The following is a 17,597-nucleotide window of genomic DNA, read 5'->3' as shown; positions in this document are numbered from 1 at the left end:
GAGTTGAAATAGTAAAAGTGAAATGGCTTAAATCAAATAAAAAGAATTTATTCAACTTACAAAGGTAAAACTTTGACCATGACAGAACTACCCGTTCCTTCGGAAATATCAACCAGTGTTTTTAGGGTTTGCATTTTTCACACACACACACACAGACAGATCAGGCTGTTCAATAAATACACATCAGACCATCGGTTGAACATTTAAAATACGTACAGTTGACATGGTGCCCAGCAAATCAGACAGAAACACAAATATGATTTTAATAAATACCACATACATCAAACCAAATATACGACTATTCCAGCAGTTAAGATCAAATCAAAAAAATAAACTAAAAGCATTATTGTGTTTGTACAAGCTATTGTTGTAGATCGATTTTATATTTATATATATTTATATATATATGAATTCATTTAAAACTATTTTCACTTTTTACTACTCGGCCACACACAGCCAGACATTCATTTGTAAATAACAGTTTTCCTCTAATAGAGTTTTTACCACTTGAAACGCAAGATTGTTATTGTTTCCCCAGATCTGAGTGCAAATTTTTAGAATAGATAAAACATGAAAAAATAAATACGTAAATAAATAAAAACACAAGCGTGTTGCACTTTGTCCCAGACATCTAAAACAAACCTTACATTCCTAAAGTTAAATATAAATACAAGCATTTGTAAAAGAACAAACAAAACAAAAACCCAAAAAAGAGACATCAAGAAAAACAAACGAACAAATATGTTGTGCAAAAACGAACCGTTGTCTGTTAAAAGTGAGAATTTCAGGGCTTGAAAGATAAAGAGGTGAAACGCGTCATTTCCAGGAGCAAGCGTCGTCGTCTCGCGTGGAATGCTTAGCTGTTTGGCTGCTACGGAAACAAGCGTGTCAACAGCAGCATGTGTGCGCGTGGAAGGAAAGGGTGTGTGTCTCTGGGGCCGGGCCACCAGGGTACTGTGCCATTTTACACTCCGCAAATACATTAGCAGCCAAGGAGAAAACGTACAGTAAAAACTAAATCCAACAACTGGACTCACACTGATAGCAGAAGCACAGTGCTGGTATTTTAGATGCTAAAATGGCCACAAAATGAAGACGCACACACACACACACACACTTAAAAATGGAGCTTTGAGCACTTTTACGGAGCACGATCAATAACCTGGGAATGGAGTGCGATGACTCAGACAGCTCATGCATACGGCTTTCCTACAAACACATCATCCGGATCCGTCTCCGGGAATTACAGTACCTCGTGCGTGTTGTCCAGCGTCTTTCGTGAGGGGCGGGGTGGTAAAGAGATTCTGCAGCGCGAAGATATTTGTTACCGGTGTACGATTCACAGCTAAGGAAACGGAGAGGTGCCGATGAAAGCGTTAGTGTTCGGCGGCAGCTCCGGGGTTAGAGGATCTGGAAAATACTGGCCGGAATGTTGTAGCGGTCGGGAAGGACCCTCATCTTCAGGGTCCCGTCGGCTCCGCAGGTGAAGATCCGGTTACCTGGGCAGGTTTCGATCTTCATCACCCCGGCGCCGATGTTTCGGAATATGGACTGTTTAGCGTGCTCGGTGCTGAAGGAGTGCATGAGACCGTGACCCGCCAACTTCCAGACCTGAACCGGAACAGGAAGACAATTAGTAGTAGCCTAGTACATTTAAAGCTTCCATGAGAGATTCATTCAAATACACATTAAATAATAAAAACAACAGGTTAAGAAAAAAATATAATGAATATGTAGTGTAGCAAAATGTCATTTATTTCTTGCCAACTAAAAAGTTATGGATATTGAATGGCTTTCCTGAGGTAAATGTAACATTATGTCACAGTTCACACAAGCTGTTTTATTGACGTCTTTCAACGATTACCTGAAACATGATATATTCCGTTATGTTGTATGCATCTTTCAACATATCTTTTGATATTTTGTGCTATAACTAGTAGTAAAAGATAAGAGATGATCAGTTCCAGTGCGTTCCGTACTGCCGCTTTGCTTGAACTGAGGCAGCGATAGCATTCGGTCATGGCACTTTAAATAGAGTTATTGTTTATAAGTTCATTATAAAACCTGACAGATTTTAAAGTTTAGACTTTGTTTCATATCAAAAGTAACAAAACACAAAGCTTATTGCGATTATTGGATGGAAGGCGCTACAAATAATGTTTAGTTTATGTTCAGTTTTATTTACGCGTGAGCTGAAAACAGCATAGACTAAGAGATCTCGGTTCATCAAAATAAAGATATATATATATTAAAAAAAAATTATATTGTCAACCCAGCCCTAGCATCCACTCAGCTGACATGTTTACCTGTTGTAGATTATCTGCTTTGTTTGCAAAATAATAGTGGTTTTCCAATTATGTGTTTTGACTGCGTTTAATTCGACTACGTTTATGCCACCATTTTGGTCAATGGTTTCAGTCCTCCAAAACAATTCGATTGCATTGTTAGTTATGTTACAAAAATTAGGGACACGTTTAGAGAATCTAGTGATATGTAGCCATGAGTACTGCATGCTAGTTTGTCATTTGTATGAAGATAAAAGGTAGGCTATTGCTTGCTAGTTTGCAGTTTTCAGACACCCTACTGAAGATGACAGATGCTGAGGAGGAGGAGATCTCAAAACGAAAACAAAACGATCATTGGTCATTTGGCGATACTTTAAATTCAGTCTGTTTTTTTGTTATCAATATCAAACGTGACTGCTTTTTACGCTTTAAGCCTAAATATCCGCATTGCGGCAACATGATATGATTGAGGTAACGCGTGTCAAATATACCTTCATGTTCCCTTCGGCTGAGCCGGTGACAAAGTAGTCCTCAGAGGAATCCATGGCCAGTGCTTTGATGGCCGAATCGTGTGCCTGGAATGTGTTGAGCAGCTGTCTCTGACGGATGTCAAAGATACAGACGAATCCCTTCCTGCCGCCCGTGATGATCAGCTGCTGTTTAGGAGCATATTGAAGCACCGTTGCACCATTCTCATGGCACTGGAACGCTGGGGAGAAGAAGAAAAAAAACATACCAGAGTTTTAAAATCAAATTGAAGACTTTTTTAAAATTAGTACTGCATCTCAGATTCGTAAGCAAATAGGCTGCGGTACAGTCAACTGCAAAAGGGGGTAACTGCAAGTTTAAAGTACTCTAGACAGGTTTTATTCAACATTTATTGAAATTGGTTTATGTACCAGTAAATCAATACATAGAAACAAGATCGATCGATATTTGATTTTGCTGATATGATATTAATGTGCTTAAAGAAAGGCAATAAACAGTTCTTAGTGCGGCCCAGATAGAAACTACAAGAGTCTATCTTGAATTAAATGCCAAATACAGTTTAATTGACCCTTCGCAGGGATCTTGATTGACAGGTGATCTGACCAATCATACTTCGCCATCTGCCATTTTGTCCGACAAAGCAGTCAGGAGAGTTAGTAGATTAACAAGGGAGGATTTGAACTTGAAAAACAGTGTACTGATGTCTTTCCACGGTTAAAACAACATTCCTTCTTATGTTCATTCATGTTTATTTGATGCTATAAATTAACTAGAAGAGATGATCGGTTCACGAGCAGCTTTAACTGAGGCTCTACAGCGATCTGTCAGACACACTAAAGAGCCAGAAAACTGTATTTATTGTTTAAATGTCTTTTAAAAAATGACCAAATTTGAAAGGTGAGACTTTGTTTAATATCAAAAGTAACTGAAAAGTAACCTGTTCTGTCCTGTCTGTCAGCGCGTTGTCAGTGTCCTCTTTGCTCCACGATGTGTTTTTCACTGCGTGAGAACATGGTGTGTGTGTGTGTGTGTGTGTGAGAGCGGTGTAGCTTGTCGGACATACCGACAGTAACTAAGGGGGGCGGGTCTTTGCGAACGGTCAATTGTGTAACCAAAATACAAATAATATCCTGTTATTTTTTTTATATGCATAATAAATCCAACTATATGTATATATATATATATATATATACATAAAACACTTATTCAAAAGTTTTTCAAAAACGTCTTCCCTCAAAAGTCTGTGAACTCACCGTGTATCATAGAGTTACTTGGAGAGATCAGAGTGTCCCATAAACAAACATTCCTGTGGAGGAAGGGAAACATTTCCTTAAAACGTAATATACAGTCTATTTATATATATTTATATTATATACAGTCTCAATATGACATTAAGATACATCATTTAACTGACCTGCCGTCGTTGGACTGTCCCGCTGTGGCGATCAGACTGGAGGATGTAATGAAGGCAAAGTCACTGCAGCTTTTACTGTGGCACTGCCAGCTCTGAGACAGACACACAGAGATGAGTATTACTTCACACATGAACTATCAAACCAATGACTCTTTAATAGTAAAGTTAGTTTCGGGAAAAGTTATAGTATCATGTTTGCAGATGACACATGCTTTGCTATTATACAGTATCTAATTCAAAGACACAGTGTGGTCTTGATGTCACAATATTTGTATGCCTCTGCATAAAATGTAGCCATTTATAAAATAAACAGATTCTAGACATTTACAAGGTAATTATTTAACACGTTGAAGGCAGACGTTAGATGTTAGTGACCGTCGGTAATAGAAGGTGTGTGTGACACAAAGACAAGGCTCTTACCAAATACGGTTTGGGGTTTGCGGAGGTCTGATTGACTTGCCAGAGGCTCAAAAAGCCCTCACCATCTGCAACGCCACACTGCAGACAGACAGAGAGAATGAGGCAGGCAGTATTTTAAGCTGCACATTGCATAATGATTCAAGTGCAGTACAGAAGGAACAACAGGACGCCTTTCCCTCTCATTACATAACACCGCACAGACAATAATGTGACAGTACTGACATATTCACTCTATTCAATGAAAACAACAGCACATAAATGAGCATGGAAATTATTATACAATACATAAGTAACAGTTACCAGAGGTCAATATTTTGGCTGTGCATTTTCAATAAATGCTGTGTAAAATAAGCATTTAAATATATTACATTTATTATTGGTTATCAACAAATTGTATCATTAGTTTATACATTTAAAATTCTTAAAGGGGTGGTATAATGCCATTTTCACAAGATGTAAAATAAGTCTTTGATGTCCCCAGAGTGTGTATGTGAAGTTTTAGCTCAAAATACCCCACAGATATTTTTATATAGCATGTTAAAATTGTCACTTTTTAAGGGTGAGCAAAAACGCTCTGTTGTGTCTGTTCCTTTAAATGCAAATGAGCTGCTGCTCCCGGCACAGGAGGCGGAGCTTCAAGAGCTTGTGTCCTTTTACCTCACACAGACATGCACTGAACATTTCAAAAACGTTTAGCCTTTTATGTTCAAACCGGAGTCAATGATAGAGAGACTCAAGAAGAAGTGACAACATGTAGAAGCAACTGGACATTTCTGAATGGTTAGTTGATGAATTTATGTAGCTGATGTGTCTTTATCTTCTAGTCATTGATTAGCATATTCTGTTTTAATAACCTATAAATCGTGTTCCCGGGGGCGGAATTTATGTAAATTTTAGCGTTAGTGATGTCACTAACCCGGGAGGAATGCCGTGTAGTCCCAACCAGCCGTTTGTTGTAGTCCTTAAAAAGCAATTTCTTTAAAAGCAAATATCTCCCTTTGCTTTGAACTGAGAGTTGTAACTTTGCAGATTTTGTTTATGCTCAAACAGCAACATTACACACTAACTTAAGTTAGAAAAGTAAATCATAACCAACCACCCCTTTAACATGCAATTGTTTTAATAAAGTAGAAGAATCGTTTTGGAATCGGATCGTGAGGTGCCTAAAGATTCGCACTCCTACTACGCAATGTTTCATTGCTTGTCTTTGTTGAATAATACAGAGGATAAAGAGCTTAAACAATAATCACATATTAAATCGCAATATTGGTCAAAATTATAGTTATTTTCCAAAATCGTTCAGCCCTATAATGGATGCTTCAATACCTTGTTGCCCTGTGAGTTGAAATAGAGGCGTGTGACCCGAGCGTTTCCGGCCTGTCTGAAACAGATCAGCTGCTGTGGGCGATTCCACTCAAACATCCTCACGCTGCCGTCCTGAGCTCCCGTCATATCTGCAAACATCACAGAGGAGTCAACTGGAGTTTCAGCAAAACCCTACAGTGTTTGTGTGTGTGTGAAATAAGAGACACTAACAGTACTGATAGATGGGATGAGACGTCATTCTCTTCACGTTATTCAGATTCCTCTTCATGATCTGACAGAAATTACACACAGTTAAGTTTAAAATCTCTCAAAAACACACAAAACACAATTTATTCACATTTTACAGAACAATACAGTACAATTCACTATAGTCTGATTTAGCATTGTCATTAGCATCTGATACCATCCCTGTTCCATATACCACCACAATACTCGTTGTGCAAGGCATTCAAGGGACTGTTTTTGTGTTAGATCTTTAAGTTTATATGAATTACACATTCAAATTGATAACGCATTCAATTCTGATCATTGTTCAACTACTTGAATTGATCAGAAGCATGTAGGGCTTGCTACTACAGTTTGAAAGTAGTTTCCCCATGTTGATTGTGTCATCTTTATCAACTGTGAATGAGAACAGATTGGAGGCTGATGACGCAGGTCTGTACCTTGGGCCGCTCGGACTGTCTGCGGTTTACTCCGCTACCTTATCAGCTCAATACAGACTCATCAAGAGCTCTGTTGAGACCACGACTCACTGTTTGTATCAGCAGAACTGCTGATAACAGCCAAAAGAAAACACTCAGTAGCCGCTCTTCATCAGCGGTTGGAGCTCTGTGGGAACGTGACCGGCATGAACCTGCTTCAGTGCGCGCGTATGTACAGTTGGGGCCCAAAATCTGAGACGACTAGTAAAAATGCTTGTTTTCTAATATAATACAAACTTTTACATTATATTCTTTGCTGAACTACTTGAGTGAAAAGTTAAAAAAAGAGAACATACTCATTACTCATTCTCACACAACTCATTATTTGAGTATTTGGGTTGCTTGGAGGATCATGTTCTCCAGCATGAATCTTTGAAGAACCTTTTAAAGAGCATCTTATGCTTCAGTGCAAGCAAGACAATTTGACCTTCTGTACAAAAGATGTCCACAGATGTACAAATGTCTCATATTTTTCTTCATGTTATAAATATATTAATTTCAAAATGTCGTTTTAAAGGGGCTAAGTAACCATTTTCTTGTATTAATTGCTTTTTTATTGTCAATGTGTTAACAGCTTGTAACAAAACTCCCCCAGACCTTCCCCAACTCCCTAGATTGTCTATGAAAGCCTGATTTTTATGTTTTGCCGGGAAAATTAAAAGGATGTGACATTTACGTGCGCTCCCGAGAGCCTCTTTCCGTTCTGTGATGCATAAAACGAATGCTTAATACAATATTCAAGATAATATTCTGTACTATAATGTCAATGTGTCATGCAAGAAAATGCATTAATTCTAGATCTATAGTCTAGTCTAAAATATACTTTAAAGTTACACTGTTATGAAACTTTGATTGTATCGTATTTTTCAGACTATAAGTCACACTTTTTTTCCATAGTTTGGCTGGTCCTGCTACTTATAGTCAGGTGCGACTTAGGGTGTATTCACACCAGGAAAGTCCAATAGTTCACTTGCTTTGGTCCGGACCAAATACAATGTTGATTTTTGTTTGTTTGGTGTGGTTCGCTTTCACACTGCCCTTTTTGCAAGTGAACCAAAACGTGTAAACCAAACCACATGTGTGCTAAAGTCATCCATTCATTGGACAGACATTCTCAAGCAGGGAAAAGCAGGAAGTGCAAAAACAGGTAATTTATGGAGATCTTTCGTAGTGCAATTTTTATTATTTTACTGATTTGGTGATCAGCTATAAACCAATATAAAGAAACTTATGAGCATCATATGATTCAATGTCATCTATACGATGTTGTAATTAGGATTTTGCGAAGATGAAGATGTGCTGCAAGACGGTTCTGGCGGAGAAAGCATGCTCTTCACTGATAAAGTTCTAACATTATTAAAAACAAGTGAACAGTCAGTAATAAAATAAGAACAGATACACAAATTACAAGCAGAGATGAATGCGAAATATCAAAGTTACAAAGTCTAATTCCAGTACATAAATTAATAATTAAGCTTAAATGTATAATAACACGATTTGTTCACTGTAGAAATTAAATATATAGTTTAATCTTTGTTAAAGCTGTATTTTGTTGTTTTATTAACATTAATGACACAGACAATAGGAATATTGGGTAGGAATATTGGGTTTCTGCTCGGACCGAGAAAAAAACGACAAACATCTGGTTTCTTTTTCAACTATGACATAACCGAGAGAATACTAGCAAAGATTTTATGCATCTCTCTCTGCGTGCGTGCGTGCTGAATAACTTGAATGCCTTCCAGATTAAATGTCTGTTCTTGGTCTTGGATTTTGTGAAATAAATTTCTAAATAATATATGTTATAGACTTATATATGTTTTTTTTTCCGACTTTTACTCCGGAGCGTCTTATAGTCCAGACAATACGGTAATGATACCGGAGAATTGCAGAGCTCATGCAAACATATGATGATGACCATGCTTTCTTAACTGCAGTTTTCTCACCACTGTCATTGTTATTGAGAGGAAAGCAAGAAGCATATATTTACATATTCTTCAGAACGTCGCTATACTAATAGTATGTTGCTACAAAGGTAGTATATTGCTGCAATAGTAAGAAGTATATTGCTGCAAACTTCTTTTTACTTTGCGAAGAACTCCGTGAATTGCATTGTCTCTTGTACGTTACGTCCGCACGAGTGTGAACACATTGCTGGCTGCAATTCACTTCACGGCCACCAGTGTCGGCAATGACAAGGGTTTCAGAATTCTACATACAGCCTCCTTAAATTTTTCTAAATCTTAAAATGCACTTTATTGACAGATTTAGTAAAAATATCCTCAATGAGATCTGAAACTTGTTGGTCATGACATAATAATGTTCCAATAAGTTCAAATATTTTCTTTTTGTTTGTCAGAATTGTGTTTGTTTGTTAGCGAGTCCCAGATTCCACGGATATTTCATAGCAAAAATCAATTTAAAATGTAATGGTTATTTTCATTATTTTTCTGCTTTGACAGGCCAGGGAATTAAAATTGGGTTATAAGATTGATTTAGATAGTTGGGAAGAATGCCCTTGGAAAATGCACGTTCTACATGTATATAATAAAGGGTCGTCATTTTCGAACATTTGTTTTCCACTTTCTTTAATGCAGTTTATTTACAGACAGGAAACAGTCTAACATACCACACTGGCACCCATGCTGGTCTGCCCACTGCCCAACCAGGGCATGGAGGAGGACGCTGCCATCTGTTGGGGGGCAAAGGGACCGGCGCTGGCCTGGGCGATGTTGGTGTGAGACGAGCGGTAATCCACATCATCAGAGCTATACAGAGAAAACAAGATGCTCATAGCAATCCTTTCAAATCTGTCAGCTGAATGTTGCAAGCACACACAGACAGGTGTCAAACCTGCGAGACTCCTTGTCAAATTCTTCTCCGATCCAGGTGTAAGGCTGAGCTGCGAGCAGCGTGGACACGTCCACTTCCTGGACATCATGAGTGGACGCCAGCACTATTTCATTAGTGTTAGCCTGAGACAAAGAACACAAACATTTTTATATTTTCATATTGTATATTGATCTTTTGAAAGAGTTTGTTGTAGCATGCAGCAATAAAAAAGATCCATTGTTGAGAGAAGAGGGGAAAAAAAGTTTCAAAAAAGAAAATCAGTTTATAAGTCGCATTGTCTCACATTCAGAAATACACTTCCTGTCAAAAGTTTGAAACATTTTTAAATGTTTTCGAAAGAAGTCTCTTATGCTCACCAAGCCTTTATTTTATCAAAATGCAGTAAACGTAAATAATTGATAATTATTGATTATTGATAATAATTGACGACAGGCCGTTGAATTATTAGAAAAATATTGCACACCCGAGGTGGTAATGCGGTCACGACGCGAAGTGGAAGTGGCATAATTTAGAAGCGGAGTGGCCATTACACCTCGGGTGTGCATTATTTTTCTAATAATTCAATGGCCTGGAGTCAATTATTCCGCTTATACTGCAGTTACCACACCTCGAAATATTGTTCAGATGATGTATTTCAAGACGTTTGTAAAGTTTTTGTCATTAAAACGCTCTTGTATGTAGGACTAATTCCTTGCGCATCTAAACCCATGCTCCGTTGCTAATTCCAAAAAGTCATTTTAGAGTTAGTAACGGAGATTTGAGCCGCTGATAGCAGACTAATGCTGGGGACACACTTCACGACTAGAAACATTCTCTGACTGTGAATGCAGCAGATTTTAAACACCGCTGTGAACACAGACTGAAAACACGTGCATGATCACATTGATCAGTCATCATAAGTATCAAATTGCATTCATAACCGGCCTTACAGTAAGTGTGTCCCTGGCTTTATGCAGTTATTAATGCAGTTATGAGAGAGAGAAGCATGTGCGTCAATATTATTATTTATTTATTAATTCAATTTGTTTTAATTAATTCGTTCATGTTTTTTTTTCTATTAGTGACAGTAGACTAACCTAATGAAACACAAAGCCCTTTTAACAGTATAGGCCTATCAATATTTATTTATTTTAAAAATATCTGCATGTAAGTACAGCTGTAATTTCTGTAATTACACCTTAACCAACCATTAAACCTAACCATACCACCAAACCTGTCCTAACCTTACCCATACCCCACCTTAACAGCAGCAAAATTGTTTTGCAATAAATTATGAACACAATAATTACATTGTTCATCTTTTCTGCTGTAAGTACATAGTAGTTAAAGACACCTCAAATAAAGTATGATCAAAGATTCAACGTGTAGTAGTCCACTGGAAAAACATGGAAAACTAGTTGAGCAGCTCACAAAACAAAATACAAAGCCGACATATGACTTAGTCTAAATTTATGGGCTCACACTCCTCTCATTCGGGACTCATTTATAGTGGAAACAAGGCTTTTTACTTCACTTGTGCCCAAATATCTCTACATAAAACAGCAAGCTTCACATGCAAAAACAATGTGTTTGGCAAACCACCATGATGGGGCGGCTGTCACACTGACCGGCACAGCCCTACTGTACAACTTTTTTATGTTTGGCATTTTGTCAAATTATGCTAGAACTGATTAGTTGTGTGCGCTTTTTGAATTAATTCCATTATACAGTACAAGTAGTACAGTAGTTGGAGAAAGTCATATAATTTATAATAACATTATTGATAATGATAATTTCTTATCTACACAAACTGTAGTTAATAAATGGTCATTTAAATTAAGGTAATATTAAACGAAATGAAAATGAACAGACTGAAAATGTATTAAGAGGAAAATGTATTAGATATATAATTGTTGGGGGGAAAAAATAGTTGAGCTACATGCACTTGCATTTGGACATGTCCTCCACATCTGGTTTGAGGTATTAGTAAATAATTATGAACTAATCAACAATGAAAACTGTTTTCACAACCATTAGCTTATTAACATATGGCTGCCCACATTTACATATCAACATCTATTTAGTAATCAGCAACGTGGTCTGCCCCGAGTTGTGTTAAAGTTACATTAGCAAAAACAGTGTGATGACTTCTAAAGGTCTGAGAGAAAGAAGTCAAAGGTCACGAAAAAGTGAATTTCAACCTTTATTATGTAGAAAACTAATATTAAAAGTGGACTTCACCAGGAGAAAAACCCACAAAACAACAACTTCCAAATGTCTAGAACAGACTTTGTCTATAATAGAACTAGAGATAGAAATTTCCTAACCTTGTTAATGGCAAATGCCATGATGATGTCAGATTCTTTATGGATGATTTTGGCTTTGCCTCCAGGGTAACCCATATCAGCCTCCACCTGTAACATAACACACACGCATATATAAACACACACTCACATTAGTCTGTTCTGCTGCTCTTCTAATATTTTCCCAATCACATCCACACACACACACACACACACACACAGAGCAGAAGTAGCAGGACGTTTGCTGACATGCAGTTGAGACCATGTACACACCTCCACAGAAGGCAAAACATGAATTGATCGCTGTTATTGCTTGATCTTCTAAACAAGGTGTCTGAAGCAGAATCCGTCTGATAAACCACTTTCAGTGCCGTCGGTGGTTAGTGAGGAAGAGCAGTGCTGAGCCAGACGAGTTAGGGAACGTGAGGAAGAGCAGTGCTGAGCCAGACGAGTTAGGGAACGTGAGGAAAGAGACGAACGTGTGTGTGTGTGTGTGTGTGTGTGTGTGTGTGTGTGTGTGAGTGAGGCCACAGCAGGTTAACAGAGGACAGAAGCCTAAAGCTTTAAGAGGGTTTCACAGAGAGACAAGTCCCATTCTGTGTCTCAGTACCTTGTTGGTTTTGCGAGCTCCAGTAATGCCGTTTTGTATGAGGTGGTCCACATGATCATCTAAAGACTACACAATACACACCACAACACACACAAACATTAACAAACACGCACGGGGCACAGCACAAAAACACATGCACGAGTGACAGACAGATGGAGAAAAAACAAATGAAATAATAAAGAGCAAAATGAAATCACATTTGGAGCTTCGTCAGAGAGAGAGAGATGGTTTTGAGATAACATGCACATTCCCTCCAGTGTCTGTGTCAGTACTTACCCTCAACATACTTTTATATATTTATATTTTTTTATTATACCACATGATAAACATATATTTGTTTGTCTTTTTAAATTATTTTATGCAGGCCCTACCCTCTATATTACATTCTTCTGGCAACAGCTGTATTTAAACCTCATTCTAGCCCAAGACTGGCTGCCCACTGAAGCTAAGCAGGGCTGAGCCTGGTCAGTACCTGGATGGGAGACTCCTGGGAAAACTAGGTTGCTGCTGGAAGAGGCCAGTAGAGGTGCTCACCCTGTGGTGTGTGTGGGTCCTAACGCCTCAGTATAGTGACGGGGGTCGGGGACACTATACTATCAAAGAGCACCGTCCTTCAGATTGGAGGTTCTGACTTAAAACGAGGTCCTGACTCTCCGTGGTCATTACAAATCCCAGGATGTCCTTCGGGAAAAGACTAGGGGTTTAACCCAGGTGTCCTGACCAAACTTTCCCATTGGCCTCTATCCATCCCCATATATACTGGTAGGCTTCATGGTCTCCTCTCCACCAGTAAGCTGGTGTGTGGTGGACTATCTGGCCCAATATGGCTGCCGTCTCATCATCCAGGTGGATGCTGCACATTGGTGGTGGTTGAGGAGATTCCCACTTTCATATGTAAAGTGCTTTGAGTACCCAGAAAAGCGCTATGTTAATGTAACAAATTATTATGTCCCCATCCCTTTCATTACCCAACTCCTACATTGCCCCACCACTTTTACTGCTGCAGTTTGGCAGCACCTATTCAATTCCTTCCCTCTGGTCCAACTTATTGCATTACATCTCCTCTATCCCAGCAAAATTTGTGGTCTAAAGGTGAAGGGACTTTTGTTCTGCAAATTTTTCTGGGAGAAATCCAGTCATTTCCATTGGAATTCAATTGGACCTTTTTGGTCACAAAATTTTGCTAATGTGACCACAACTTCAACCCCTTTCATTGCATCACAATGGCTTCACTCCTTATCTTTACTCCTGCTCTATTCCTGCCCTTTTGCTACCTAACTCTGGCCCACCTCCCTCCACTCACCATTCTTCACCTGGTTCCACCCCTTTAACTACCTCACTTAAAGGGATAGTTCACCCAAAAATAAAAATTAGCCCATGATTTACTCACCCTGAAGCCATCCTGGGTGTATATGACATTATTCTTTCAGATGAATATAATCGGAGTTACAATTGAGCTAGATATTTTAGTCGATAAAGTTTAAAATATGGATATTGTTCTTACACGAATGCATCGCTTCAGTTCAGAAGGCCTTTGTTAACCCCCGGAGAGCCGTGTCGAGCCCTTTAATAATAAATAGATGCGTGTTGATGGACTTCCAAAGACATACAGCCATCCACTGTCGTTATGAAGCTTGGAAGAGCCAGGACATTTTTTTATATAACTCCGATTGTATTCGTTTGAAAGAAGAATGTCATATAGACCTAGGATGGCTTCAGGGTGAGTAAATCATGGGCTCGTTTTTTTGGAACTAATGGTTCCCTTAGGAACATTTTCCTGGTTGCATTCACAAGCCACGCTTGTTGTTGTGACTTTTATTTTGACGGCATGGAGAACGCCAGCCAAAGTCTGAGCTAACAAACAGTGCTCGCATTCTCCATGCTGATTACGATCTGTCTAACAGTCCAGTCTAATATGATATTAGATACAACTGAAAGAAAGTAGACACTATATGAAAAAGATATTAGCGTTTGCCGTGTGGTTGATATCTAGTGTTGCAAGCTGAGCAGAAATACATTGTTATGCTTCGCTTGATCCCCTCAAAGTTGCGTTGGATTTTCTCCTCAGCATAAAGGTTGAGAGGCCCATCTGTCACTGTTTTTCAGGTTCGTAGAGTTAGTTTCTGGAGTAAATATATAGGCTATAATCTGTGTGTTTACACTGCTTTTATTTTTTTTTTTTAAAGGCGGGTGCTGGTGTTTCGCATGCGTTCGGCCAATCAGCGTACACCAATGTCACTGGAAGTTCCTATAGTGCTGGTTTAGAGTCTACTCTGAAGTAGGAGCTAAATTAGTTCCTCCAAAAGGAGTTCTTAGAACAAAAATCGTTCCTAGTTCCTGCGGGGCGAACACGCCAAAATACGGGAACTTCCGCCAATAGTTCTAGGAACTATGAAAAAGTTCCTCTGTTGCTAAAGCCCCTTTAGTGTTTTGGTATATCTCACTCTATGACTGGCCCTGCCCCTTTAAATATCCACCCCATTTATTCGTCAGTGTGCGGTCGCACCCCTGCGGTTCTGTAGTTACCTCACACTGCTTCCTTTTCTTAGTGAAGATGTATCGAATCAAAGTCTCCTGAAGCACGTCCTGTTTGACCAGGAAATGCCACAGACGGCGAGCAGGGAAGGAGAGATGGTGCTTTGACCTGAAGAGAAAAAAAAATGCATGAACATTTGTTCACACATTTACATGATTATTTAAATATTCTCTAATTCTTTGGTGTAATTGAGACATTTGGCGCAAGTACTCACTTGAACGGTGTGTTCTCTGGCTCTAGCATGGCTTTGTGTCGAAGTATAGCTGGCCCGCCGCCTGCACTCAGGTCCGTCGGGTAGGTGTTGATGTAGTTTGGTGGAGGGCCGTCAAATTTGTTAATCTTATCCAGAAGAATCTGTTCCCAGTTTTCCAGTGTCTTCAGCACAGCATTGGCCAGCGGAGATGTCACTGGCAACTCTAAGACAACACAAGGGAGGCGCAATGATTTAATTTACTTTCTGCCAGTTTGCATGTTAGTAAGAGTACGCTTCTACTACTCCAGTACCTGTAAAGTCCAGTCCTGTCAGGGGCAGGAACGTCTTGACATTGTTAAGGGCAAGTTTGACCATCACTAAGCGGATCAGAGACCAACTGCAAAAACACAAACACACAATCATCCTTCAGTCAACAAACTGACAGGATATACACATCCTGCAGTGTTTTTAGCAGTGCTAATTTTCATGAATGATTACAATTAATTTAGCCATTAACACATTAATTTCATTAATTTCTTCATCCACTGTTTATCCGTGTGTTTTGCTGATTCATTTCGGTTTACAAAATGCATCACAGTGTTGAATCTAGTTTTACTTATCCGTTACAACTCTGCTTAACTCTCATTTTGATGTTATAATCTCACCTGTAGGAGTTTGGATCGCAGTGTTCTGTCATCTGTGTGTCAGAGAGGAAGGCGTCATCATCATCCTCATCGTCACTAGCACCGCTCTCATCTGAATCGTACAGCGCCCCGCTGTCCGAGAGAGGAAGGAAAGGCTGGAGGAAACACACATAGAAAGCAATGAGACACTCTAGATTCATAAACTGAATAAATACAAAAAAAAAAAGAGATTTGCATCAGTGTAAATAATTAGTTGTCGCGGTCTCACTTTGGCCACAAAGTAATCCCACATGCTGAGCTCAGGTGGGATGAACTTCTCCTTATAGGTGGGCCGCTCTACAGGGACGGGTGGAGGTGTGGCTGGAGTCTCTTTAACGGGACGTCCAGGAACAAGCATGCGCATGTTAAACCTGCGTCGCTGTCGGTCGACATCCTCAGCAGGAGGGGTCGGTGGAGGGACTGCTGGAGGACAGAGAAAAACAGAGAGTGAGAGGCCCATTCACTACCTTTATAGCGGAAAGGAGAAAGAGGTATGTTTGGAATGGCATACAACCAACTACTTCAGAAAGAAAGTACTATCGAGTATGTGTACTGTTCACAGTATGAACAGAATACCTGGATAACCTACTATATGCCCAAATGTGCAATACAACAGTACACAGAGAACAGAATGCTGAATCTCACAATGCATAATAAGGAATAGTTCACTTTAAAATGAAAATTCTGTCATAATTTACTCTACCTCAAGTTGTTCCAAACCTGTATGAATTTCTTTATTCTGCTGAACACAAAAGAAGATATTTTGAAGAATGTCAATTACCAACCATTTGTAGTACCCCCTTGACTTCTATAATAGGAAATAAAAATACTATGAAAGTCAATGGGGTACATCAACTGTTTGGTTACCAACATTCTTAAAAATATCATCTTTTGTGTTCAGCAGAAGAAGAAAAAAATCATACAGGTTTGAAACAATTTGAGGTAGAGTAAATTATGACAGATTTTTTTTATTTTGAAGTGAACCATTCCTTTAATGCAATGCACTCAAATTGAGCTTCTGTGGTATCTGAAGCAATATCTACAGCAATTTTTAACTGCAATCTCTTTCTTGACAAAATTTGCCAAATAATATATTTTTATTCCCAAGATGGTCACCACTTGATGACTCTAAAAATTTAGCATACCACTGCTTAACATGTTTAGTGCAGCATACTGCATATTCTTTCATATGGATTTTTACGTAGTTAGCAGTATATTACTACTCCATTCTGAACACATCCAGAGAGGTAAAATAATAAAAAGAAACCAGAAAAAGTCATGGTAATAGGCTAATGCACTCAATTTGAAATTGAACACTGAGAGAAGACAGAGAAACTGAAGAATCCTATCTGACCACACACTGATTCTAAAACGAGAGCAGATGGTCATGATTAAACACATCTACTGAACAGAGGTGGTTCATTACAGATGTTAGTCTTCACAGTAGGTCGTGCAGCTGGTTCATGGGTAATAAAGCTGAGAGGGTCCCTGTGATCTGACGGAGAGTACGAAGTGATATCAAACTGCAGTGCTCACTCACTCACACACACAAGGGCAGGACAACCTGTCACTCACATGAGATCACAGCAATGGCAAACCACAATGATTCAACAATACAATCAATTCCCAATGGACAAAATCAAGTCCCGCCATACAATTTTTCTTGTCCGAGAAGCTGTTTCACATACGTTACAGTAGGGAAGAAAAGACTATGGCAGCTTCCAGCTTCACATGCCGACTAAAAGTACACTGTATGTTAAGTACACATAACACAGAAACGGCTGTGGAAAAAAACTGTTCAG

At 38.9% G+C, this 17,597-nt stretch overlaps 1 protein-coding gene across 11 annotated transcripts in view; it reads right to left on the bottom strand.

The window, feature by feature from the left end:
• Positions 1 to 32: 32 nt before the first annotated feature.
• The window catches only part of dmxl2 (Dmx-like 2), a 73,723-nt gene continuing 56,158 nt past the window's right edge, over positions 33 to 17,597 (bottom strand). For 5 of the 11 annotated variants that reach the window (XM_079620322.1, XM_079620329.1, XM_079620331.1 and 2 more), the window contains 16 exons: positions 16,025 to 16,218; positions 15,778 to 15,911; positions 15,424 to 15,509; positions 15,134 to 15,335; positions 14,910 to 15,027; positions 12,384 to 12,449; positions 11,798 to 11,884; positions 9,492 to 9,613; positions 9,268 to 9,406; positions 6,145 to 6,205; positions 5,935 to 6,062; positions 4,609 to 4,686; positions 4,189 to 4,280; positions 4,028 to 4,080; positions 2,777 to 2,994; positions 33 to 1,611 (listed from right to left, as the gene is read on the bottom strand). In XM_079620322.1, coding sequence (XP_079476448.1) covers positions 1,402 to 1,611; positions 2,777 to 2,994; positions 4,028 to 4,080; positions 4,189 to 4,280; positions 4,609 to 4,686; positions 5,935 to 6,062; positions 6,145 to 6,205; positions 9,268 to 9,406; positions 9,492 to 9,613; positions 11,798 to 11,884; positions 12,384 to 12,449; positions 14,910 to 15,027; positions 15,134 to 15,335; positions 15,424 to 15,509; positions 15,778 to 15,911; positions 16,025 to 16,218 — 1,988 coding nt within the window. In that variant the 3' untranslated portion in view covers positions 33 to 1,401. The remainder of the gene's footprint in view (positions 1,612 to 2,776; positions 2,995 to 4,027; positions 4,081 to 4,188; positions 4,281 to 4,608; positions 4,687 to 5,934; positions 6,063 to 6,144; positions 6,206 to 9,267; positions 9,407 to 9,491; positions 9,614 to 11,797; positions 11,885 to 12,383; positions 12,450 to 14,909; positions 15,028 to 15,133; positions 15,336 to 15,423; positions 15,510 to 15,777; positions 15,912 to 16,024; positions 16,219 to 17,597) is intronic. The other 6 variants (XM_079620326.1, XM_079620330.1, XM_079620332.1 and 3 more) reach the window with 3 other exon arrangements.

Source organism: Phoxinus phoxinus, assembly GCF_949152265.1.
Source record: "Phoxinus phoxinus genome assembly, chromosome: 8".
NCBI lineage: Eukaryota > Metazoa > Chordata > Actinopteri > Cypriniformes > Leuciscidae > Phoxinus > Phoxinus phoxinus.
The sequence above is the reverse complement of the archived record's forward strand: the minus strand, read 5'-3'. Positions and strand labels throughout refer to the sequence as shown.